The sequence below is a fragment of the Chaetomium fimeti genome (genome assembly GCF_033439085.1).
Source record: "Chaetomium fimeti strain CBS 168.71 chromosome Unknown B0H64scaffold_3, whole genome shotgun sequence".
NCBI classification, from domain to species: Eukaryota; Fungi; Ascomycota; class Sordariomycetes; order Sordariales; family Chaetomiaceae; genus Chaetomium; species Chaetomium fimeti.
In genome coordinates this window covers 3,903,318-3,925,842 of record NW_026944331.1, presented here as the reverse complement: position 1 = coordinate 3,925,842, position 22,525 = coordinate 3,903,318, and the positions used below count along the sequence as shown (strand labels likewise).

At 57.7% G+C, this 22,525-nt stretch overlaps 11 protein-coding genes and 1 non-coding gene across 12 annotated transcripts; 6 read left to right on the top strand and 6 right to left on the bottom strand.

Moving 5' to 3' along the window:
* Nucleotides 1-369: 369 nt before the first annotated feature.
* On the top strand, nucleotides 370-1,633 carry B0H64DRAFT_393340 (uncharacterized protein). The gene is made up of 3 exons (XM_062803631.1): nucleotides 370-555; nucleotides 642-717; nucleotides 781-1,633. Exons 2-3 carry the CDS (start codon nucleotides 655-657, stop codon nucleotides 1,360-1,362), a joined length of 645 nt encoding a protein of 214 aa, XP_062661406.1. The 5' UTR covers nucleotides 370-555; nucleotides 642-654; the 3' UTR covers nucleotides 1,363-1,633.
* A 571-nt stretch (nucleotides 1,634-2,204) lies between these two features.
* B0H64DRAFT_393339 (RmlC-like cupin domain-containing protein) lies at nucleotides 2,205-3,892 on the top strand. Its single transcript, XM_062803630.1, has one exon. It carries the CDS (start codon nucleotides 2,539-2,541, stop codon nucleotides 3,703-3,705), a length of 1,167 nt encoding a protein of 388 aa, XP_062661405.1. The 5' UTR covers nucleotides 2,205-2,538; the 3' UTR covers nucleotides 3,706-3,892.
* Nucleotides 3,893-4,115: 223 nt separating this feature from the next.
* On the bottom strand, nucleotides 4,116-5,055 carry B0H64DRAFT_458468 (uncharacterized protein; the record flags this gene model as incomplete). Its single annotated transcript, XM_062807415.1, has 1 exon — nucleotides 4,116-5,055. Exon 1 carries the CDS (start codon nucleotides 4,839-4,841, stop codon nucleotides 4,116-4,118), a length of 726 nt encoding a protein of 241 aa, XP_062661404.1. The 5' UTR covers nucleotides 4,842-5,055.
* Nucleotides 5,056-6,746, bottom strand: B0H64DRAFT_133643 (phosphoesterase family-domain-containing protein). Its single transcript, XM_062798166.1, has 3 exons — nucleotides 6,476-6,746; nucleotides 6,074-6,387; nucleotides 5,056-5,999 (listed from the first exon to the last, which is right to left on the bottom strand). The coding sequence occupies exons 1-3, from the start codon at nucleotides 6,596-6,598 to the stop codon at nucleotides 5,270-5,272; spliced, it is 1,167 nt and encodes a 388-aa protein (XP_062661403.1). The 5' UTR covers nucleotides 6,599-6,746; the 3' UTR covers nucleotides 5,056-5,269.
* Nucleotides 6,747-7,814: 1,068 nt separating this feature from the next.
* Nucleotides 7,815-10,796, top strand: B0H64DRAFT_393336 (uncharacterized protein). Its single transcript, XM_062803629.1, has 3 exons — nucleotides 7,815-8,490; nucleotides 8,544-10,292; nucleotides 10,362-10,796. The coding sequence occupies exons 1-3, from the start codon at nucleotides 7,867-7,869 to the stop codon at nucleotides 10,629-10,631; spliced, it is 2,643 nt and encodes an 880-aa protein (XP_062661402.1). The 5' UTR covers nucleotides 7,815-7,866; the 3' UTR covers nucleotides 10,632-10,796.
* A 628-nt stretch (nucleotides 10,797-11,424) lies between these two features.
* B0H64DRAFT_393334 (uncharacterized protein) lies at nucleotides 11,425-12,557 on the top strand. Its single transcript, XM_062803628.1, has one exon. It carries the CDS (start codon nucleotides 11,569-11,571, stop codon nucleotides 12,394-12,396), a length of 828 nt encoding a protein of 275 aa, XP_062661401.1. The 5' UTR covers nucleotides 11,425-11,568; the 3' UTR covers nucleotides 12,397-12,557.
* On the bottom strand, nucleotides 12,519-12,613 carry B0H64DRAFT_t54. Its single transcript has one exon. It is a non-coding gene; the product is annotated as a tRNA-Ile (tRNA).
* A 95-nt stretch (nucleotides 12,614-12,708) lies between these two features.
* Nucleotides 12,709-14,436, top strand: B0H64DRAFT_458465 (S-adenosyl-L-methionine-dependent methyltransferase). Its single transcript, XM_062807414.1, has one exon. It carries the CDS (start codon nucleotides 12,925-12,927, stop codon nucleotides 14,407-14,409), a length of 1,485 nt encoding a protein of 494 aa, XP_062661400.1. The 5' UTR covers nucleotides 12,709-12,924; the 3' UTR covers nucleotides 14,410-14,436.
* On the bottom strand, nucleotides 14,036-15,463 carry B0H64DRAFT_393329 (uncharacterized protein). Its single transcript, XM_062803627.1, has 3 exons — nucleotides 15,175-15,463; nucleotides 14,767-15,088; nucleotides 14,036-14,687 (listed from the first exon to the last, which is right to left on the bottom strand). Exons 1-3 carry the CDS (start codon nucleotides 15,302-15,304, stop codon nucleotides 14,522-14,524), a joined length of 618 nt encoding a protein of 205 aa, XP_062661399.1. The 5' UTR covers nucleotides 15,305-15,463; the 3' UTR covers nucleotides 14,036-14,521.
* Nucleotides 15,464-18,274: 2,811 nt separating this feature from the next.
* Nucleotides 18,275-19,529, bottom strand: B0H64DRAFT_441304 (uncharacterized protein; the record flags this gene model as incomplete). Its single annotated transcript, XM_062806561.1, has 4 exons — nucleotides 18,275-18,992; nucleotides 19,052-19,131; nucleotides 19,188-19,379; nucleotides 19,455-19,529. The coding sequence occupies 4 exons, from the start codon at nucleotides 19,527-19,529 to the stop codon at nucleotides 18,275-18,277; spliced, it is 1,065 nt and encodes a 354-aa protein (XP_062661398.1).
* A 1,578-nt stretch (nucleotides 19,530-21,107) lies between these two features.
* B0H64DRAFT_133549 (uncharacterized protein) lies at nucleotides 21,108-22,020 on the top strand. The gene has a single exon (XM_062798165.1). The coding sequence runs from the start codon at nucleotides 21,502-21,504 to the stop codon at nucleotides 21,964-21,966; it is 465 nt and encodes a 154-aa protein (XP_062661397.1). The 5' UTR covers nucleotides 21,108-21,501; the 3' UTR covers nucleotides 21,967-22,020.
* B0H64DRAFT_133548 (uncharacterized protein) lies at nucleotides 22,021-22,447 on the bottom strand. Its single transcript, XM_062798164.1, has one exon. It carries the CDS (start codon nucleotides 22,396-22,398, stop codon nucleotides 22,075-22,077), a length of 324 nt encoding a protein of 107 aa, XP_062661396.1. The 5' UTR covers nucleotides 22,399-22,447; the 3' UTR covers nucleotides 22,021-22,074.
* Nucleotides 22,448-22,525: the final 78 nt, after the last annotated feature.

The window sequence follows — 22,525 nt, the reverse complement described above, 5'->3', positions numbered from 1 at the left end:
GATGGCGTGAAAGGCAACGACATGGACATCCCTGGGATCGAGACAATTAATCCACCTTCTCCGAGCTTCCCATCAAAGACGACAAAACACTTGAGGGAACCAGCTCTGGAGCTTGGGCCAGCTTTCACATGCCAACGGTGGGTTGGCTTATCTCTGGCAAGCCAGGGCGCAAAATTGGGCGGTTGAGGTTTTGACTGGCTAGGAAGGGAGGGGCACCCCACCATCGAACGTTGCAGACGACATGGCGATAAAAAAGTGCCATCACGACTGGCTGTTTTCCTTGGGAAAGCACATGGGACTGGATCGGGAAGGGGGTGCCCGAGGAGAGGGTGGCGTCGTACCTGCTTGGTCGGCATGTCTGCCTGCCCTTTTTATAGCATTCCACGCCTGCCTTCTCCCTATCTCATGTTCCCTCCCTCATCTCACTTTCACTGACCCTCAGCCTTGCCCGCAATCTTTGGACGTCTTTGCTCTCTTTACTCACAATTGCATCGAACTGGGATAACTCACTCAGCTCACCAATCTCTAATCTCTACGGTTCCCCAGCTCGGTCAGGTATGTGCAGCGCCCTAATTTGCCTGCTCTCCGCTTCCCCTTTGCTTCTCACCAGTGCGCAGTCAACTGACACATCCTACACCTAGAGTCAACAATACAATGGCGGAGACCAAGACAGCCCCTGTGCCCAACGGCGTGTCGCCGCGTTCAACCACACTTCGCGTACGCCAGCATTACTCGCCTTGGATCCGAATATACAGAACACCAGCTGACGAAGACACATAGCACCTCCTGACTCTTCCCGCCGTCCAGGATGGCGTCCGCGCATTTAGTGCCAATCCAATTGGCAAGATGTCGATCCGGCTCACCAACTCGGTGTATGAGTTGGTCGGCGCCCCGATGCTCAGCCTCTTCAACAAGCCGCTGGCCTACGTGATCCCCTACGCCCAGCGGGCCGACGAGTTCGGTGTCGAAACGCTGTACAAGGTGGAGGAAAAGTACCCGCTGGTGAAGAAGCCCTCTTCTGAGCTCCTGAGCGACGCCAAGGAGGCCGCCTCCCAACCGGCCAGGCATGTGGCCGAGGTGTACAACGGTGCATACAAGAAGGCGGGTACCAACCACACCATTGCCAGCGCCAAGGCGGCCGTCGAGACGGCGGCCATTGTGACATTCGAAGGCTCTGTCTTTGCCATCCGCGAGACCCTCAAGCTTGGTCAGTCGTTCCAGATCACCGAGTCGCTCAACCGCGCGGTGGATCGGCTAGAGGAGATTATCAAGCGCCAACACAGCGCCAGCACGGCCAGCGCGGTTAACCACGACCAAGCTGAGCCGCAAAACGCACCCGAGCCCAAGACCTCGATCGTTTGATCGTGGCAATGGTCGTACGGGTGGCAGACGGTGTGCTCCAATACGTGGACTGGGACGTTGCCGGCATGGTTTTGGTCTTTCGAGAAGTCCACAGTTGTGAATCGGTGCAGCGTGGTTTCTTTGGTTCGGTTCGGCCGCGGATGGAGGAAGGAAGAATCAAGCAGGCTTTTCTGGTCTGGTCAGCGAAGAGGGATGGAATAGACACGGTACCATGGGGCATGTAATTAACAAGCTTAACAAAACGGAGAATGGAGTTGGACTTGAACTTGAACTTCACAAGTCGGAACTGCCCTGTGAAAGGTGCGAAACGAGGGAGAATCACCGCCCTGCCTCCGCAGACTTCAGTTAGAGGTGACTGAGAATTCGTAGTGACTGACCGACGCCAACCTGGGAATGTCTTGAAGCAGCCATTATGGAGGTTTGAGGTTCGAACTGGCTTGCACACACCCAAAGGTAATTGAAGTTTAACCAGTCACACTGAGTGCAATCCCAAGCTTGCGGGTACTGACCACGGCACTACTTAAACTGAAACAACTATCGCACCTAGCTAGTCGTTCAAACGCAGTTAGTTTAATGCAGTCAGTGATACACATCGACGAGTTAATGATCGATAGGGGTTGGGTGGGGGTTAGGGGTAGGGATAGGGTTCGGTATAGGGTTACTTTGACAACCCTACACCTATCCCTTACCCTATCCCTCACCCAAACCCTAACCCAGTCCCTATTTCCAATTATTAATCCATCTATATAAACTGACTTGAACTGGTGCATCGTATTAGACAAGTTGAACGGGGTGGCGAGGATTAGATGAGGTCTCTCCCAAAGTTACGGCAATGTGATGTGTGCGCATTCAAGATGCGAGTCTTTTCCAGTTTGCACCTCAAGCCTCCGTCAGCCATGGATCGGCGCTTTAAAATCTCCCCACCTCGATTACCCGTGGATAATGTCAGCAACCCCCCTAACCAAACTGGGCCACGAGCTCCAAACTTGCCCCACCGAATTTGCCGCCGCTTGTATTCTTACCTTAGCCTTAGTCAGGAGGGGCACGCCGAGGGAAGAGAAGGTTCGTGATAATTTATAAAATGAAGCGTGTTCTTTGTCTTGGTTTGGAAATACAAACCGTTAGTCTAGTGTCCATTAGTTTTGTATATAAGGAGTCATCCGCTCAGCCAACTCGATGAAGACTTTTTCCAAAATCACCATCGCCATCTCCATCATCGTGGGCCTCTGTTCTATCTTGGCTCTTTTGAAGAACACTAAAGGAAACGACATTCTCGAGTTTGCAACAACTAACTCTATCATTTCCAACCTCGTACCAGCAAACATCATCACGGCCATAACCACGGCCCCAACCTCGGAAGAAAACAACAACAAAAACAACTTAAACACCCCATCCTCACCCACAATGTCCGCCGCCGCCGCCGCCAACACCACCACCAAACTCCTCCCGCGCCTCATCCGGCAGACCTTCCTCGCCGCCGAGCAGGCCGAGGGCGCCGGCGCCCGCGTGCGCCGCTCCATCGGCACGCCCAAACTGCGCAACTTCTCGCCCTTCCTCATGCTCGACCACTTCTCGGTCGCGCCCGGCGCCGGCTTTCCCGACCACCCCCACCGCGGCCAGGAGACCATCACCTACCTGATGGACGGCGCCATGGACCACGAGGACTTTGCCGGCAACCGTGGTCGGCTGGGCCCGGGGGACCTGCAGTTCATGACCGCGGGCAGGGGGATTGTGCACGCGGAGATGCCGGTTGCGAGGGAGGATGGGAAGCCGAATGTGGGGCTGCAGTTGTGGGTGGACTTGCCGGAGAGGTTGAAGGCGTGTGAGCCGAGGTATCGGGATTTGAAGGCGGAGGAGGTGCCCGTTGTGGAGGTGGATGGCGGGAGGGTGAGGGTGAAGGTGATTAGTGGGCAGAGCCATGGGGTGGATTCGGTCAAGGATCTGGCGTACACGCCCGTGTGGCTGCTGGATGTGGAGGTCAAGCCGGGTGGTAGCATTGTGCAGCCGCTGCCGGAGGGGTGGAATGCCTTTGCGTATACGTTGGAAGGGGAGGTGTTGATTGGGGAGGCCGGCAACCAGCGCACGGTGGGCGCGTATCACAACGTGGTGTTTGAGGGGGAGGGCCAGGCGGTGTACGCGGCTGTTGACGAGGGCGCCGAGAAGAGCGCGCGGTTCGTCATCATCGCCGGCACACCGCTCGACCAGAAGGTTGTGCAGTACGGGCCGTTTGTGTTGACCAGCCAGGAAGAGGTGTACAAGGCGTTTATGGACTACCAGACGCACTCGAATGGGTTTGAGAGGGCGGACGGGTGGGAGAGTGAGATTGGGAAGAGGGGGCATTAGGATGGAGAAGAGGATGTTTTGTCGATTGGATTGTACATGTAACATAGAGGATACCAATTCAGAGAATGCTCGTTTAGGCAACTAAGGACGTACCCCGAGGCTCGCTAATTCCCGTTTCCGAAGTGTAAGTACTTGCCTCACTCTACTTGGAGTATGGGGGCACATCTTGGGGTTTGTGTGTAGTGTCATTATATTATTAGATATTAAAAATTAAAATTATTTACAGTAAAAGCCGCTCCCCGGCGCCACCGACCTCCCCCTTTTGCCCCCTCTCGGCCACCTTCGCGGATGCCTCCCCCCCAAGCCCGCTGTCATCCTCCGAAGCCGAGTCCCCCTCCCAATCGCTGCCGTTCAAACGACAGCCCCTCCCCGAACTCCCCCACCCCCAACCGAATCCGAGCCCCCCCCCCTTAGTCGGTGCCGGCGTCGCTGTCCACGTCCCCCGCATACCCGGCCTCCGACCCGCGCTCCTCCTCCGCCTCCCGCCTCAAACGCACCTCGCACAGCACCACCAACCTCCCCTGCAACTCCTCACCCGCAACATCAACACCCCACTCCCCCTTCTCGCCATACCCCCGGGGCTGCTCGTCACACGCCGAGTTCATCGGCGTGGGACAAGGGCAGGGGGGTTCGCGAACGGCGGCGGGCAGCAGCAGGTCCGGGGTCGGGTAGCCGAAGCGCACCCAGGCGGCGACGCGGCGGCGGGCGTAGCGGGCCGTGGCGGCCTCGCAGGCTTCCCGGTCGGCTTTGGCGAGGCGGGCGCGGGCGCGGCGGTGGAGCGCGGCGGCGAGGGCCCGCTCCGCGCGGTTGGTGGTGGTGATGGGCGCTGGTGGGGGTGGTGGTCGCGGTGGTCTTGGTGGTGGTCTTGGTGGTGGTCTTGGTGGCAGGCCGGCTTGGTGGCGCTTGAGCGCCTGCAGGCGTGCGTGGGTGAGGCGGCGATGGCGTTGTTGAGGGGGCTGGAAAGGGCTGCTGCCGCCACTATCGTTGGTGTTGTTGTTGCGGGAAATGGTCCAGAACATCTTGGCAAGTTGGGACTTGTATGGATGTAGATGTCGGAACGATCGGTGTGGGAACAGCAGTTGTGAGTAGGCCGGTATGGGCGGACGGGAATGTACATCCTCATCCAGGCCGCACATACCCTTTCTGTGACTCAGAGATTTCGTCAAAGCGTACAGAATGCATCGATACCCCGGGTTCTGATAAGTGATGCTGATTCCATCAGAGGTGGCGTGGCGGGTACATAGACGGCCGACGATAACATATCCGTGCGGCCGAGGTCGTGCGTGCCCATCACAGGTTGACGATAGCAAGGGGGATGTCGAGCCGTCGTCGGTGTGATGTCAGGCCTCCTATTATAGGTTGACGAGAGCAAAGCTAAGAATGCCGGGCCGTCCTGAATCCTTAGCACCTTCGATGAGTAGAATGTCAATGCACGAAGAGCGTCATCGTTAAAGTAGGGAGAGAAAAGCACGGACAGATAGCAAGGCGGTCGTGAAGGGAATGAAGCAGCGGGACGCAAAGATAGACTATGCAATGATAAGAAACTCAATGTGGCTAAGGAGAACTATGGCGAATTGTCTGCGGGTTTGTTGTAGACGGGAGGATTCCTGTCCCCATCAAACACTCTCCCGCCGCCATCGTACGGCGTCTGCCCTGTTTGGGCGCCCGACCAGGCTGCCTTAATTGACGGCAAGATCCCAAGCCCGCCTGCGCCGACAAGCTTCATGTTTGGTACCGGGATGGGCAGGCGCACCGAGGAGTCATTGTGCAGCATGCCAGGGTAGGACACCGAGTTGTTGACAGTGGGCAGATTCTCTGGGTCCTTGTTTGCCGTGTACCCGACCTTGTCGGCGACGAACTTGAAGACATTTGCGCCGACATCGTACCGACCCAGATTATGTAGGCCCCAGTTCGCCTGCAGGGTCGACAACATGCTGTAGTGGGTGTAGAAGGTATCGTCCTGGGTGCCCTTGAGGGCCGGCGGGATGGCGCTGCCCAAGAGCAGGGTAACGATGTGGTTTGGCTCGCTGTACGTCTCCGACTCGTCGTAGGTAAGGGCGATCAGTGTCTTTTCGTCAAAGGCCTTGTCGGCGAGCAACGGCTGGAGGAACTTGTGCGACCACTTGGTAGCAAAATCCAGTGTCGTGTTGTGGCCGTCGTTCATCATGTTGGGCGTCATGAAGACGAATTGCGGCACCTGCTTAGCAGCAAATGTCCGTTGGAAGGTGTCGAAGGACTCGAGCTTCAGCAGCCGTTCTCCGTCGTTGGTGACGCTGTCATAGGTCACAAACGGACTGGGTGAGGGTTAGTTAGTAAGACGGACTTTGAGTGAACGACACTGGGTCTAAGATGAAGATGAAAGCCTTACTTGTGTTTTCTGACATAGTCCCACCCATCGGTGCCAGTCGACCCGTCGCTGGCATTGCCCATGTAACCGGGCCCCGGCATGTCCTCGAAATAGCCACCCCATGTTACGTCCTTGTCCTCGAGCAGGTCGACAATAGTTGCGACATTCTCGGGAAGGCGCACCCAGTCGTCGTGGTTGTTGCCGAAGTACTCGCCAGCGAGGGCAGCGAGGTAATTGGGTTGGCTGGGGTGGGTATGGGCGTAGTATCTGGTCAACAGAATGCCCTGGCGCTTCAGATCGACGATGCTACTGTCGACAACGACCTTGGCGTAGTCCTATCATGCACAGTGTGTGGTTAGCTTTGGTGTTGGCAGCGTGGGGAATGCAAGCGAAAACGGAAATTGCGGGAGTTGGTTGACGCACCTGGTTCTCGAGCCAAATGGTGATGAACCGGTCAAACACCTTGCCCCGAGTCACATCTGCCGCGGCCAACCCAATCCCACTATATGCCCACACAAGAAGGCTGAGAAAAAAGCGTTGCATCATATCTTCGATTCATCACATCTCGAGATGTTGAGGAAAGGTGTTTGGATGCCGTCGTTGGGATGCCAAGCCCGCGGCCAACAGGGAGAATGCTTCCTTGTCTGTGCCACAAGGCCCTGCCAAGCATATTTCACGTTGAAGTGAGAATCAAAAATAGAAATAGGCACGAGCGAAGATTGAGCTCTTTTATGATTTTGCTCGACAAGTTACAGGAGGTTGATAGTCGGCTTTTGACTCCCTTCTTCGATTGTCACCCAATTACGAAGTATCAAGCAAAGAGTTCCTGGTCTGAACTCCGTCTCATGGAATGCGGCCGCCAACAAGTTCCATACCCGGGACAGTGGGACATTGATTCAGGGTTAGGGACTTGGCCGGGCACCTCGCTGGCCATAAAAATGCGAACTCCGGAGCAGAAGAAGAAATCAGAGCAGAAAAGAAACGAGATAGAAGGAATAGGACAAGACAAATGAAATAAAGAGTCGAGTAAGATAAAAGTAAATTGAGTAAATACGGTTTCTTTGGGCTTCCGGATTCCTTTATTTCCGTTCCTCCAGTCAAGGTTTGTTCAACGTCTGCAGTTCGAGTTCGGCATTTTTTGTCCATAGGGTGCCACCCTTCGAGCCTTCCTCCTTCCTTTCTTTTTCTTCTCCAGGCAGACGCCAAAATGCAACTAAGGTACCTCCTCAAACGCACAGCAACAATATCAATTCAATTGTAAGAACCGAGGCCAGCCTTGTTCCAAAACGAGCCTTGGTCACTCCAATTCGGCGAAGACATGAAAGTAGAAACGTCCTTCCAGTTAAATCCCCTCTCGGCGATGTCGGATTTAATTCCCCACTGAAGGATGCACCAAACAGTGCGCTCGGCGGTTGCTCGGCGCTCCGAAACAGGCCATGACACAGAAAAACCTGCCAAAACAGAACTGGCGGCCAGAGACGACTCGTAATCCCCTGGTTCTGAGGCAATTCGAGAACCGGCGGGCGATCGTTTTTTTTGTTAATTTGTCATCGCTGTGTGACGTTCAATGGTAAGCAGGCCGTTGTTGTCGGATGAGTCAATGGTCGTCGATGGCGCCGAGGGATGGTTGCATTTTGGCTCGACTTTTTATCAGATCGATTGATAAACGCTCGGCTCCCGACTCGACCGTCGCTGGAATCGCTGGAGCCACTTGAACCGAGACTCGTCCGTCACAGAAGCCTGTTTCCTTGCCACCCACTCTCGGTGGCGTGCTTGTTAGTACCGAAGCCCGGCCCGATAGCTCCGCTGGGACAATGTCGGAGCCGAGCGAGCGCAGTGAGAGCCCTGGGGGCACTGAGTCGCACCTGGACACCCTCGACGGCCATCATGACGACCAGGACGGCCGACCGCCCCCGCGCAAGCGTCAGCGCGTGAGGCTGTCGTGCCTCGAGTGCCGCCGCCGGAAGCTGTCGTGTGACCGCGAGTTCCCCTGCTCACGTTGCCTGCAGTCCGGCACCCCGGAGCGGTGCGAGTACGAGACCCGGCCCGGCTTGGCACCGCCGAACAAGCTCGGCCTACCGCCGACTGCTCTGACGGGTCTGGATGCCCGCCTGTCGTTGCCGAGCACCGGTGGGGAATCCCCTTACTTCCGCAAGGATGGCCGCGAATCAGACCGTATCCGCCGCCTGGAGCTCGAAGTGGCCCAGCTCAAGAACCTGTTGGTAAAGCAGGTCTCCCTCGACGGGAGCACCCTCCAGGACCGCTCGCCCCTGGACCATCCCAAGTCCGACGCCGAGCCTGAGCCCGAGGTCGAGGTGCCGCCGTTCCTGCAGACCCAAGAAACGGTCGCCGACAGGGAAGAACTCCGCTTTTTCAGGGGCAAGGAGTTCAAGACTCGCTACTTCGGCCCACATAGTGCATTCCTAGCCTTCCAAGAAGTATGACACTCGTGCTGCCTCCCTATGTAACAGTCGACTGACCATGTGTATAGCTCACCGGGCTATGTCCCTTCATGAAGGAGACCTCGGAGGAGTGGCTGCGGCCGCTACACATCCACCGGACCAAGGACCGCCGCAAGGGCGCCGAGGAGAGGGAGCGCAAGTTCCGCGAACCAGACCTTTCCCTGGAGTCGTTGCTCCCTCCCAAGGAGGAAACAGATAGTCTGGTAAACATCTACCTGGACCAATTCGAGCAGGTCCACCGCATTGTCCACATCCCCGCCTTCCGTAGAGACTATGCGAAGTTCTGGCTCCCGTCCGAAAACCGCAATGCCGCCTTTACCGCCCTTGTCCTGGCCATCATGGGCATCTCGAGCTGTCTCGCGGCCCAGATGCCACACAAGTTCGAGAAGATGGTGTCGCACTCGCACGCGAACGCCATCCGGTGGGTCGAGGCCGTCGACGAGTGGCAGGAGCGGCAGAGCCAGAAACACCGCCGCCTGATCCACTACCAGATCGCCTGCCTCATCTACCTGGCCAAGAGGGTCAACACCATGAAGAAGAAGCGCTTCTGGAGGAACGCGGGCTCCATGACCCAGGACGCCGTCTCGGTTGGCCTCCACCGCGAACCAAGCCACATGTGCGACAAGATCTCGCCCTTCAACCAGGAGATGAGACGGCGCATCTGGGCAACAATCCAGAGCTACGACCTTCAGGCGTCGTTCGACCACGGCCTGCCCTCCATCCTCTGCTCCCTCCACTACGACGTCAACCCGCCACGCAACATCGACGACGACGAGTTCGACGAAGACACCAAGGAGCTACCCCCCTCCCACCCCCCAACGGACTACACCTTCTCCTCCTACCAGCATATCAGCCGCCACAGCCTACCCCTCCGCCTCGAACTCAGCCGCGTACTTACCGGGCCGCCCGAGGAGCTCGACTACGACCGCGTGATCCGCTACACCAACGAAATCAACCAGGAAATCGACTCCCTCCCGTCCTGGGACGTAGGCGACGCCTCGTCCTCCTCGCAAGACCCCGTCCTCAAGAAGCCCCTCCTCGCCTACACCCTCCTCCACATCCAACTCCGCCAGTACATCATCCCGCTCCACCAGCCCTTCCTGCGCCTGCGCAAGGCCAACTCCAAATACCAATACTCGGAAATCATCTACTACAACGCGGCGCGCGACATGGTGCTGCTCAACGACCGGCTCGCGCAGCAGGGGATCCGCACGCTCAACTTCCTGCGCGAGGACAGCCTGACCCTCGCCATCAACCTCAGCAGCGTGACCATGCTGCAGCCGCGCGGGAGCACCAACATGATCATGATCAACTCCCAGCACACCCTGCAGCTGCTCGAGCGCTGCCTGGCCATGAAGGAGGACCGCATCCTGCGCTGCGGCAACAACGAGCCGTGGGGGTACAGCATCATGTGCGCCGCCTTCGGCTTGCTCGAGGCCCACCTCGGCACCAAGACCCCCGAGGCTGCCAAGGCGGCCAGCGCCGAGCGGTTTGTTCACTTGCATTGGAAGCTGCTGGCGGGGCAGGATCCGCCGCCGCCCGGGAGTCAGCAGAGCGCGGCGGGGGGTGGGAATCCGAGTAGTAGTAATAGTAATGTTGGTGGGTGTTGTGGGGGTGGGGGCGCAGGAGCGGGTGCCGGTGCCGGTGGGCAGACCGGCAGCGGGGCGAGTGAGCACGGGAGGGCGGTGGTCGGCACGCCGTTCGCTGGGGTTGGTGCTGGGTCTTATGCTGCTGCGGTGCCGGGACCGTCACCGGCGGATGTGTTTGTCAGGTCCAAGGTTCGTGTCACTTTCCACCAAAGCCGGGTTTGTGGGGTTGTACGGGGATGCATGCTAACGGTGATGTAGTCTGTCACGCCCTTCCCGCCGTCGTCGTCCCAGCAGGGCGCTGGGCAGCAGATCGAGGTCCCGGGCACGCCGTGGTGGCTGCCCAACGCGGCGGACCCGTCCACCATCCCGCAGGTTGGTCTATACAGCGGTGACTCGGTCGCGGCGGCCCAAGCTGATGTTCCCCAGATGCCGGCCCTGAACCCGGAATTTAGCCTCGAGGCCCTGGGACTCAACCTCAACGAGCTCTGGGGCAGCGGCACGTTTGACTGGGACGCTATGATGCCGTGAGGGGTTGGGAATGGTTGCGCCTTGTGCTCTAATTGGGGGTTGTTTCGTTAATATTGGCGACGGCGCTCTTGGGAATGGTCAAAAGCTGTATAGTGTATACCCGCATCATCCTCACTCGACTTAGTTACTTGTAGTTACGGGCAGGAATAAACTCAAATACCTTCATGGCTCGGGTCCCTTCGGCCGTGGCATATCCCTGCTTATGTCGGCGGGTTTTTGTCGAGATACAACATTATTGCACAACCAAATCCAACCCATAACCATTCGTCCATCACAGTGTACAACATGTTGAGGTCCCGTGCAATGTTGGTGATCCCCTTTCCGTCCCGACCCGTAACTGGGGTGTCAGCGGACTTACACACACCCAAGGCAAAGTTTAGCCAACCACATCAATTGCAACCCCCCGAGCTTGCGGACCTCACAGCAATCCTCAAACCGCAACAACCATTGTATGTAGTCGACTGCACGCACTTAATTTGATGCAGCCAGTTCGACACATCGGGATGGGCATAGGGGTAGGGTTCGGGGGAGGGCTGGGGCTGGGTATAGGGTTAGGGTCTAATACCAAAGCGCCCTACCCCTAGCCCAAGCCCAAACCCAAGGTGTGCTGTTGATTAACCTAGCTATGTGCGTCAAACAAACTGTGATTAACTCTATCAAATTGACTGCGCTGAATTGGTTTATAATTGGAGATTAAACGAGCTCGCTCCAAAAGTTACGGTGCATTCACGGCGGGTTTTTTTTATCGAGTCGCACCGTCGGGTCCTTGCCGTCTTGGCAACCTTGAACACAAGCCAATTTCAACCTCGGCTTTTCTCACTATCCTCCCACCGCTTCACTCACTCTCACCTCCCCTCCTCCCTTCAAAGCATCAACTCCCTCATTCCTTCCACACAGCCAACAAAAAACAAAACAATACACCAACCCAACCACCACCATGACAACCCCCACCCAAACCCACCCCAAAACCGCGGAGGACGACCCCATCCCCCCCGCCCAAAAAGCCCGAACCATCGCGCACATGAACGCCGACCACCGCGCCGACATGCGCCACATCCTGCTGAACTACGGCGCCGTCCCGCCCGTGCCGGCTTCTTATTACGGCCTTATCAAGGATGGCGGCGATGGCAGTGTGAATGATGCCAAGAACCCGCTCATGACCGACATCGACCTCACGTCGGTCACGCTCCAGCTGCCCGGGAGCGCGCTGCTGCATCGCGTGGTGTTTGAGCCGCCGTTGGCGGGGTGGGCGGAACGGAGGGGGAGGCTGGTGGAGATGACGCGGGTTGCGAGGGAGGCTTTGGGGGTGGTTGCTGAGGATGGTGATGCTGGTGGGGATCATGGTGCTGGTGCTGGTGGGGAGAAGGCGGTGGTGGTGGTGAACGAGTACATGGCCCCGCGCGTGCCGTTGGATCTGGCTATCTTTGTGGGGATTCTTGCTTATTACCTGTCCTTTGGGCTCGTGTGGATGGGGTATGTCACGCCTGGCAGCCTGACGGCGCAGGTTGTGGAGGCGGTGCGGTTTCCGGGCGGGGTGGAGGGGTTTGTGTGGCTGGTTGAGACTATCTTTGTGCCGGTGGTGGTGCTGCACGTCTTTGAGACGTGGCTGCTGGAGAGGACGAAGCTGCAGAAGTTTGGGGTGAAGAGGGGGAGTGCGGTGTGGTGGATGTGGGTGGTGAGTGTGTTCATCGAGGGGGCCATGGCGTTTAAGCGGTTTGATATCGTTGTCGAGAAGCTGAAGGGGAAGGGAAAGAAAGGGCAGTAGGGGGTTGTAGAGTTGGTACTCTCAGAAATGCAGGTCCCGCGATACGAATGTTGACACTCATGATCCATACCCAAAAAAAGCAGGGCAAAAACAATGGGGGGAGTGAGGCAAAAGTATCACGATGCCCAATAACAGGATTGAACTGTTGACCTTCGCATACCATATACAGGTGGAACCGGTATTAGTACGACGCTCTAACCAGCTGAGCTAATCGGGCTTGAGAATGACTAATATTTCGAGTTTAGATCTTATGAAGGAGGTACAGAGGACGCCGCCCCCAACCTTCCAGCTTCAACTCCTCCGCTGCTGAGAACTGGCTGAAGTATTTCAGAATGATCCCACACGAAACAGTGGGGGGCTCGATGTTGTGTGTACAAATCTGTAAATCGACGTTGGTATCAAACGCAAGATTCACTGCTGTTTGTGGGGATTTGCCCAGCAGTTAGCCGATTTGCGGAGCAAAATCGATCTTGTTCTGGATCTGAGTATTGCTCGTCATTCTTTCCATTTTGTGACCTCACGATCGAGATGATGGCACGACCTCCAAAACAAAAGAAAAACCCCATCCAATCCGCCATTAATTCGTGGCTGGACTCCCTCTCTCCCTCACTCATCGAATCCATCGCAACTTCACACGATGGGCAGATCAGCAGCAATGACACCAAAAATGTGCTCTTATCCGGCGCCCCTAAGCGCTGGGTCGTCTATGAGCCCATGGTCTTGTTACCGAGCGGCAGTTTCACCACCCAACCATGGCCAGCCCTCCTGTCCTCATCGAGCCCCTCCCAAAAGGAAGCCCTCTGGACCGCCATCCTCCACCACATATCACCCGCCAACAAAACCCCATTAACTCACCTGGCGGTTAACGAAGGCATCCCATTACACCTCGCCCCCGGCCTCTCAACCACGGACGGTGAGAGCCCCGAGGAACATGGAAAGGAGAACCGCCAAAACAACAACGATGACGAGAACGTCCTCCGCTCCCCCACCCACCTGCACCCCCTCCACGGCGACTTCGGCCCAGCCCCCTCATCCACACCCACCTCCCCCTCCCAAGCCGACTTTGACGCCGCCCTCTGGGTAACCACCAAGCAAAACGGCCTCGTCCAGGCCTGGGCACCAGCCCACACCATGTTCAGCCGGGGCAACATCAAGGAAAAAGCACGCCTCCTCTCCTTCCACGACCCAACCGTCAACCCACCAACCACCAACCCACCAACCGCCAACCCACCAACCCCCAACCCAACTACTACTACTACTACAACCCCAACCCCAACCCCAACCTCAACCGCCCCCCAAAGGACGAGCACCACCACCACCCTCCACGGCAAACACGCCATAGACCTCTACGCCGGCATCGGCTACTTCGCCTTCCCGCTCGCCCGCCTCGGCCTGCGCGTCCTCTGCTGGGAGCTCAACCCCTGGAGCGTCGAGGGCCTGCGGCGCGGGGCGGCCGCCAACGGGTTCTCGGTGCGGGTCATAACACCCCCAGCATCCCCAGCACCCCCAGCGGGAGAGGGGGAGGGGGAGGGGGAGGGGGAGGGGGAGGGGGTGGTTGATGATGATGACGATGATGATGTGCTAGCGGAGGCAATGGCGGGCGGGGAGCAGATCGTGGTGTTTCTGGAGGATAACCGGCGGGCGGCGGGGCGGGTGGGCGGGTTTCGGGAGCGGAGTGGTGGGGGGGTGTTGGAGGTGGTGCATGTGAACTGTGGGTTTTTGCCGACGAGCGAGCCGGTGTGGAGGGATGCGTGGGGGATGGTGGTGGCGGGCGGGGAGGCGGGGTGGTTGCATCTGCATGAGAATGTTGGGGTCGCGGATATCGAGGCGCGGAGGGGGCAGGTTCAGCGGTTGTTTGATCGGTGGGCGGCGGAGGATGGGGAGAGGGACGGGGAGGATGGGGGGAAGAGGGCTGTGGTGGAACATGTCGAGCTGGTCAAGACGTACGCGCCGGGGGTGTGGCACTGCGTGTTTGATGTGTTTATTACTACTAGGTCTGGTGCTGGGGAATAGCTAGATTTCGTCGGTGCCGTAGCTGGACATGCCGGCTGGGGTCATTACCATTACGTATATGTCAGTTATGTTCATGTGTCTGTTCCCATTACGCCGTCGCGGACGGCTTCCTTTATCCCCCCCGTCGAAACTTGGACGGTATGTTGGACTCGATGATGCTCTGCTTGCTGAGCTTCTCCAGCCGCTCTTCTTCGGCCTCCATCTGCTCGTGCTTTTTGAAGTGCTCAATGTCCTCGGGGTGGGTGAGGTCTTCGAGCTTGGTGTTCTCGTCGTGGTATCTTTGCCCCCGTCAGCATCTCCCACTTCATCCAGAACGGGCGGGACGGCGGGCGGGGGTCCGGTATGAACTAAACTCACTTCTCCCAGTGGTGGATCTCGTACTCGTACTCGTCGTCGCCGTGGTGGCCGGGCCCCGTGCCCATGTCGGGCAGGGTCTTGCCGTCGGTCTCGATGAAGCGCACGAACTCGTCGCGGCTGATGCGCCCGTCGCGGTTGGCGTCGATCAGCCCCATGATCTCCTGCACGATCTGCGCCCGGCGGTCCTCCGACACGCCCTTATTCGACTCGTCCATCAGCCCGTATGTCCGCAGGATCTCCTCGCCCTGCCAGCTGCCGTCGGCGTCGAAGTCGTGTAGCGCGAAGAAGGACCCCGCGTCGAACCCGTCGACGTGGTGCTCCTCTGCGGAGGGGATAAAGGGGGTGTCAGCGAGCAGATTGTGCCGCGGGCTGGGCGAAGGGGGGCCGCGGGCTATGTAGCAAGCATACCGGCCATGTGTTTCTGCATCCAGCTTGCGTTCTCGTCGACGTGCGGCTGGTGTGACCCGCTGCCGCCGTGGTCCCCGTGCGCAAGCGCGTGCCCTACTAGCGCCGCCAGGAGAGCACCTGAGAAGCGCATGGTGTTTTTTCTCGTTAATTGCCGGACCACGGTAAGTGTTGGTGCTGGGTGTTGAAAAGGTGCTCGGTTATCGGACCGCTGGACATTCTTGCCCGGTCCGGCAAGTCGTGACGGAGCTTGTTGTTTGTCCGTGCCAAGACCCCGACAGAATTCTGGGCCACTCGGGCCCTTCCAGGCCCTGACGACGGAGGCTTGAAGGTGCAAACTGGGAAAACCCACAGAGTGACACTCACCCCAAGGCAAAGTTTAGCCAACGACATATTTATTACATTAATTACATTGCAGCCCCGAGCTTGTGAACCACACTACTCCCCAAGAACCCAATCGATTGCACGCAGTTAATTTGATGCAGCCAATTCCAACCATTGTGGCAGGAGGCATAGGGATAGGGATAGGGATAGGGATAGGGGCAGGGTTAGGCATAGGGTCTGAACCTAACCCTAAGCCTATCCCTACGCCTAACCCTATCCCTATCCCTATTCCAAGCCCAAAGCTTATTGTTAATGACCAAGTAATCCACCTATGTATCGAATCGACTGCGTTGAACTGAATGCGTTGGACTGCTGCATCGAAATGGGATTCAACGGGGTGACGGGCATCAAACGAAGTCACTCCAAAAGTTATGGTGGTGTGCGCACGTTCAGTTCAGGGTGCTCAAGCCTCCAGACCTGACTCGGTGGGTCGGGGTACTTGACCCCTGGGCAATCAGGGACGGACTCGGTCCGATGACAGCAAACTTTTGGCACGGACATGCGGGAAGTTCATCGGATCCGGCGATCTGGGAAACGTGAATTGACGACAGCCTTGATTGGGACGCAAAATTGGGAGTAAATAGTCACACGCAAAACACAGAATTATCAGAGAGATTTGTGATTTGTGGTGTTACTTGGTGGTCAGGTGATTTCCCACAGTCAACTCAACTGGAGCCCCGGGCATTGGAACCTGGAATTTCCCAGGCGGGCCTTGGTGGCTCTGCGGCTGTAGCGGGGCACCGCGCACAAATTCATCAGCTCCCACACTGCCCAGAGCAACCCATCCCGTGTTTGCCCCCGCTGCTCCCCGCTGTCTCGGTTGCCGCCGTCGAGATCATCAGCGCTTCTGGCATGGTCGTACAACCCCTCCAATCAGAGACGGCGAGTGACAACGGCAGTCGACGCTAATGACATGTGGGAGGCCCGTTCGGTAGCTCCTTCGTCTCCCAAGTCGGCTTCTTTCTCGGTGTCAGCAGGGAGGACGGTAGTTATGAGAGGGTGAAGAGTGGATTTAGTTATTATTATATGTTGGGTTGGGGTGGCTCAGTTGTTGAAGAACTTGACCTCACCCTTTTCTCTCTCATTCCAACTCGGTTCCAACCGACAACTCCATTTTCTCCCCAAACGCCACAGCCTTCCATCACACCATTGCCCGAACGAAATTGGTTCCGTCTCGTATGAAGCGCGCGCCAGAGTTCTTCCAGAACAAAAAGAATCTCGGAACCAAGCAAACCAAGCAAACCAAGCAACCCAAGCACGGCAAGAGACGCCCGTCCCAAGCGAACTACATAATCCACCGTTACATCCGCGTCTGTGTACGCGGCTTGCCCATTGAGCCGGAGTGCTAGATGCGGTACGAAGTACGGCAGCTCGTGCTGAGCGCCTATACACTCAGCGATTGGCCCGTCTAGGCTCCAGCCGCCGTTGCAAGATATGACGATTCGTGCCGACAGGCAGCGTCATGGATGGCGATTACGGGGTAACCGAGGCACAGTCGAGGCAAAACAAAGCAAATCACTTTATCTACATGTCCCCGAGCCTCCCTCGGTTGATCAAGAGCCCTCTCCGTTTATCTTGGACCCGCTCTCTCTCACCTCCGTGTCCCACAATCTCATACTTACATCTCATGTCCCACATGTCCCACATGTTCCACTCATGTATATCTCACCTCTCACCACCAGGTCACTAACTACACAGTACACGACCATCATTTGCAACCACGCAACAACCACTAACCATCTGACTCGGTCCAGTCGGCTAAAAATGCAGTGCTACGAGTGCAACTCCCAAGTGCACTTACACCCTCCGACCACGACCCTGCACATGCATCCGACACGATGGAGTGGGTGATGGGCGGAAATGCGATGGGATGGTCAGACAAAGTTTGATGCGGTTTGCAACGCCAGCGGGCAGGTGAAGGGAACATGATCGACCCGAGCTCCCCTCACATTCCTCGACTCTCTCCCAGCCGGACTCCCCGCCCTCCCCTCCCCTCCCTCACGCCGTCCTTCTCTCCCTCCTTGGGCACCCTACCGAGCCGAGCAACTCCTCCGTCCTCACACCACGCTTCGAGATCAACCGACCGAACCCAACGACCGGCAACCTCACTTGCACCGCGAGATGCTCTTCGACGACAAAGGGCTCCGAGGCCCCTCCCGTCCGGGCAGCAGGAAGCCGTTCGCACTCGCTCCCACAACCCGTCGAAGAACCGGCCCTTTCTCGCGTCCTCGCGCACTCCCGAGCCACGCCCGTCAACGCAAACTCGAACGTCGAGGCAGACTCGAACTTCAGTGCGAACTCGAACTTCATCAAACAACCACCACCAAACGACGACACCCAGCTCTGGCGTCCCCCTCGCCCTCCCCCTCGCCCTCCTGTCCGTCCGTCCGTCACACACGCACACACACACACACATCTCACAGTTCACCGGCAGCCGAACCGAAAAGTTTCGTTAACGCTATTCATTAATAAATTCGCTGAATTAACTTCAACTTCGCTAGAGCCCACCCAACATCTCATCGCGGAGACTGGGGTTTACGGCGAAAACGCTACAAATACAGAATATTCCAAAACGCAGTCCGGGCGGACCCGGCTGCGAGGCCACCTGTTCGATGGCTTTTTTCTTGTTTTTCTGTCCCTTTAGCACCTCCAATTGTTTGCCTTTTTCTTTTCTCAATTTTTTTTTTTATTCCTTTCCGTCTTAACCTCGGCCATTCATTCACATGTCGTTGATCCTGGCACTAGGCATCTGCATGGAGATGTCCTCCTCAAAGTCGGCCTTGGTCAGCGGCCACGGCGCCCACCTGAACTCGTCCAACCTCCAGGTCGCGACGTCCGGGTGGATGGTCTCCCCCCTCAGCTGGTCCGACGGGATCACCGTGTACAGGCCCTGCCCGTTCGGCGGGCCCGACACCACCGTGTAGGCGCCCGGGCTGTCGAGTGTTGTCATGGTCGCCACCCCCGGGTTGTTTTGCTCGGGCACGTAGTAGCTGACGGGCATCCGTGGTGTTTGTTGTTGCATCATCTGCATGCTGTCGTACGGCGGCGGATGCTGTGGTTGTTGTTGTTGTTGTTGTTGTGGGTGACCCGGGGCCTCGAGGGGTGGTGGTTGCGACATGATCGGGGCGGCGTGGTAGTTGGCCATGCCGCTGTTCGGGACGCCTTGGGGAGGGCCCTGTTGGGGCATGCCGTAGTTGGGCATGTGCTGGCCGAAGCCGGGAAATGGAGGTGGTTGTTGGATTTGGCCCGGGTGATTCAGCTGGGGAGGGTGGCCCGGGAGAGCGTGAGGGGCAGCCGCCCACGGCATCGCGGCGTGGCTGTCGGGCGTCGGTGGTGGGCTGCCGCCCTCGGAAGCTGACTCGTCCATGCCGGCGGATTGGCGCGTACGCTGGTGGGTTCGCTTCCAGTGTTTTACCATTGTCGTCTTTCTACAGAAGCTGCGCCTCGGTCAGTGCCAGGCTCCAAACCAGCCCGAATAGGAGGGAGCAAAGCTTACCTCTTTGTGCACCCTTGGTGGTCACATGTGTACGGCCGCTTACCCGTGTGGATCCGACGATGCCTTGCCAGGCTCGAAGACTGTACTGAAGTCAGTATGAAGAGGGGCTTGGGGGGAGGCCAAGGGCGCGGCGTACATCTGAGAATGGCTTGCCGCATCCTACGTGCTCGCAGACGTGAGGCTTCTCGCCGGTATGGGTACGAATGTGGACTGTCAGAGCGCTCCTCTGGATGAACGCCTTTCTGCACTCCCCGTAATCGCATATGAACGGCCGTTCATTTGTGTGTATCCGGTAATGCCTTTGAAGATCTGACTTGCGGTTGAATCCCTGCAGAGGATGGGTCAGTTACCCGGCCGAGTTATCCCCAGCAGAGGACTGCCGGCCACAGGCACGAGTACACACCTTAACACAATCCTCCCAGTCGCACTTGAAGGCGCGAACTACAGGCTCGTTCTCCACGAGCTCGACGAGCTCCATTTTTATCAACGTCTGAAGTCGTGATTCCTTGGGGGAAAAAAAGGGTGGCGGCCGAAGATGATTGAGCAGCAAGTGGACTGCAGTCGGTTGCGCGCGCTTGTGAATTTCGAACCAGAATGGCACGGCGGGCGGATGGGTCGGCCTTTATATACTCTTGGGTGGCGTTAGTCCAAGCGTCAACGAAGAGCACCGACAATCTGGATGACGACAGATTCAAACGCAAGACGGCCGTGATAATTCGTCAAATGGTAATGATAGGTGCGGCCAATCCTCGACTTAAAGATGCGACCAATCCCCAACTTAAAGATGCGGCGAGGTGACGCCGAGGGGAGTTGATAAGAAAACGGGCCATGGATAGACCCAGGGCCGAGCCGGGGGGACGGGGGGAGGGGAGGGAGGAAGGGGGGGGGGGGGGGGGGGGGGGGGTGGTGAGGCGGGTTGGTGTGAGACGAGGATGACGGCAATGGAAGAACTCATGTATTTTCGTACCTGGCTCTGGCTTTCTTAAGCGGTTTAGTGGTGGAGCTCGTCCGGCGGGCTGGAAGTCCACGAAGGCACCCTGCCCTGTCCTGTCTGTGCTTGCCCGCCTGCAAGGTTCAGGTTTTTGACCCGTCTCGGTGTGTCGCGCCAGTGCCGAAACGAGGCGGCCAGGGAGGAGTTCAAGGTTGGAGAAGTGCTCTGATCAACCCGAACCCAAATATCTTCTCGCCTCCGGAGCTTTCGTCCGCCAGACCCTCTTGTCACCGGGGGGTGCGGTTGAAAGATGCGGTCGCCCGTCCAATGTCTTCGCACTTGGCAAGTGGAAGTGCACAAACAAAAAAGCAAATCGATCGGGTCCCTGCCGGCAAGGAGGAACAGGTTCTCTTGCTCCCGTCGGAGCTGACGTTATCGTTATCGTTGCTTCTTGCGGGAACGCAAGAACGGATATTGACCGGAAGAGCTGGCAACCCGATGCCAAAGTTGCTGTTGTCTTGGTGCCGCAGCCACGGATTTCGTTTCCCAATGACTCTGAAAGCCCAGCTCTACCCGGGGGACAGGTCTTGGAGCTGCGAGAAGCGGTTTGGGGGGAAGGACGGGGGTGGGGTGGGCGCGGTTTTGTACACACTCAGAAACGATCTGGGGATGAGGAGCCGGGTGCGGGCGGAACCAAGCGAGATATTCAGTCGGCGACGAGTTGGCTGCTGATTATCTCGTGGGCGCAGGGATTCGAAAACCCGATGACGCCGTGAAGCTTTATGGACGGGGTTGCTATACCTCGGGGGCGTGTTCCAGGCTCGGCTAGTCGCCCGGTGTACGGTGTGGGGAAGAGGGGTGAGGACGATAGGGGCGGTACGACGGCGGGTGGTGATGGATCGCAGAGGAGACGGGACGATGGTCTGGGCTCTCGATGCGGCACGCACTGGTGTGGTGTTCTCCAGACTCTAGCACTGCAACCCCGATCAACGTCGTTGCCCCTTCCTCGTTGCAGGCGTGTTGGCGGTTCGGATATCTGCAGGTGGAACGGGTGCCCCGAGCACCAGCTGTCTGATAGATGATGGATGTATGTCGTTGAACGGAGACGACGCCGAGGGTTGAAGCTCGAGAGCAGGGCCTGAACAAGCTGCGATGCGGTCTTGACGGTCTTGTGGACTCAGCCCCCGCCTATCTCCGTGTCGGGAAGAGTGTGCCCGCGAGGGGACTAATGTGAAAGGAGAATTAGAATTAAGAAGGGATGGGCTGCTCAATGGCCCCCCTGTGTGTGTCGGAAGAAGAGCAGGGAGGCGGCTGATGCAGCAAGAGCCCCACGATCACCACGACCCGGCGTGCAGCTCGTCCTGTCCTAAGCTAAGATAAGTATGTATGTATGTACTGTACAGTGCCGGCGAAAGCCAGGCGTCCACGGGCGTGGCAAGTCGAGCTCGAGACCCAAGATGGTGACGGTAGCATTAGCAGCAACAGCAGTGCCGTTCAAGTCGGTATGTACAAAGTGTAGATGCCGGCGCCGGGGCGAGAAACTCCAGGAAGAGGCTGCAAGTACCTGCCCGTAACGTATTTCGTACCTTGGAGAATTCTTAAACGAAGGACGCAGAGGACGAGCCAAGAACAGGGGTCGTCGTTGGGGGAAAGCACCCCGGCCGGCTCATGGAAGCTGGCGTGTTCTCCAGGCCCCTGGCTGCAGTCTTTAAGTGTATGGAGTTATTTTATTTTACTTTTCGGTTTGTTAATTTTAACCGAGCTTTCCTTGAAGAGGCAACAACCAGGTGCCACGATCGACGGGAACAGGGCCCGGGAGGTGTGGAAGAGGGAAAGTCTTGCTAATTCTCCCTTGACTTTTCCTCCGGTACAGGAGGTGGGAAAAGAGACTTTCGGTCATCTCCAGCAAACTTTCGCTTCACTCACGCCGTTGGGTCCCCGCTTCAATTCCACCAGAGGGGCACCCCCCGGCCGTGGATGGTGACAATTAACGTTAAGTTGTTTCGGTACTGGTCATAGTATCAGACAAATATGACCACCCTCCTTCCCTTCCCGCTCGAGGGACGGGCTCAGAAACGTGACGTTGTGGCTCCTAATGTAGATGAACTACACTAAGGTAGGGCACGGGGAACGGGACGGCTGGCGGGCGGGCGTGGTGGCTTGCTTTGCTGTGCAGTTCAAATTTACAAAACGAGGCAGCGGGCAGCGGGCAGCTCTGGGCAGCTCTGGAACCCGCAGGCGACGTGACAAGCCAGGACCGCCAAAAAGGGACGGGAGGGAGACGGGTTTGGCCCTCCAAGTGGTGCGCTGCCTGCAGCAGCCACAACCACAACGCACTGCAATGGCAGCAGCAGTCCTGGAAGCGGGCAAGTGCGAGACGGCATGCGGGAAGGAGTGAGAAGCACACACGGCTCATCCTCCGCGGGCTGCTGCCCCATTGGTGAATGGGACGACCGCTTCTTGCGTGGGGCCTTTCCCCGCCTCCACCACCCAGTCGGGTGGGGCCCATCGAGATCTGGTTGCGCATCCAATTCGCTGGCAGG

Excerpts from the sequence above, each read along its gene's own strand:
- B0H64DRAFT_393340 (XM_062803631.1), top strand. The coding sequence starts at position 655 with ATGGCGGAGACCAAGACAGCCCCTGTGCCCAACGGCGTGTCGCCGCGT. Across the intron at positions 718-780 it reads CGCGTTCAACCACACTTCGC|CACCTCCTGACTCTTCCCGC; the intron begins GTACGCCAGCAT and ends GAAGACACATAG.
- B0H64DRAFT_133549 (XM_062798165.1), top strand. The coding sequence starts at position 21,502 with ATGCCGGCGCCGGGGCGAGAAACTCCAGGAAGAGGCTGCAAGTACCTG.
- B0H64DRAFT_393336 (XM_062803629.1), top strand. The coding sequence starts at position 7,867 with ATGTCGGAGCCGAGCGAGCGCAGTGAGAGCCCTGGGGGCACTGAGTCG. Across the intron at positions 8,491-8,543 it reads CATTCCTAGCCTTCCAAGAA|CTCACCGGGCTATGTCCCTT; the intron begins GTATGACACTCG and ends CCATGTGTATAG. Across the intron at positions 10,293-10,361 it reads ATGTGTTTGTCAGGTCCAAG|TCTGTCACGCCCTTCCCGCC; the intron begins GTTCGTGTCACT and ends ACGGTGATGTAG.
- B0H64DRAFT_133548 (XM_062798164.1), bottom strand. The coding sequence starts at position 22,398 with ATGAGCCGTGTGTGCTTCTCACTCCTTCCCGCATGCCGTCTCGCACTT.
- B0H64DRAFT_133643 (XM_062798166.1), bottom strand. The coding sequence starts at position 6,598 with ATGATGCAACGCTTTTTTCTCAGCCTTCTTGTGTGGGCATATAGTGGG. Across the intron at positions 6,388-6,475 it reads CCATTTGGCTCGAGAACCAG|GACTACGCCAAGGTCGTTGT; the intron begins GTGCGTCAACCA and ends TGTGCATGATAG. Across the intron at positions 6,000-6,073 it reads GACTATGTCAGAAAACACAA|TCCGTTTGTGACCTATGACA; the intron begins GTAAGGCTTTCA and ends ACCCTCACCCAG.
- B0H64DRAFT_393334 (XM_062803628.1), top strand. The coding sequence starts at position 11,569 with ATGACAACCCCCACCCAAACCCACCCCAAAACCGCGGAGGACGACCCC.
- B0H64DRAFT_458465 (XM_062807414.1), top strand. The coding sequence starts at position 12,925 with ATGATGGCACGACCTCCAAAACAAAAGAAAAACCCCATCCAATCCGCC.
- B0H64DRAFT_393339 (XM_062803630.1), top strand. The coding sequence starts at position 2,539 with ATGAAGACTTTTTCCAAAATCACCATCGCCATCTCCATCATCGTGGGC.
- B0H64DRAFT_393329 (XM_062803627.1), bottom strand. The coding sequence starts at position 15,304 with ATGCGCTTCTCAGGTGCTCTCCTGGCGGCGCTAGTAGGGCACGCGCTT. Across the intron at positions 15,089-15,174 it reads GATGCAGAAACACATGGCCG|AGGAGCACCACGTCGACGGG; the intron begins GTATGCTTGCTA and ends TCCCCTCCGCAG. Across the intron at positions 14,688-14,766 it reads GAGATCCACCACTGGGAGAA|ATACCACGACGAGAACACCA; the intron begins GTGAGTTTAGTT and ends ACGGGGGCAAAG.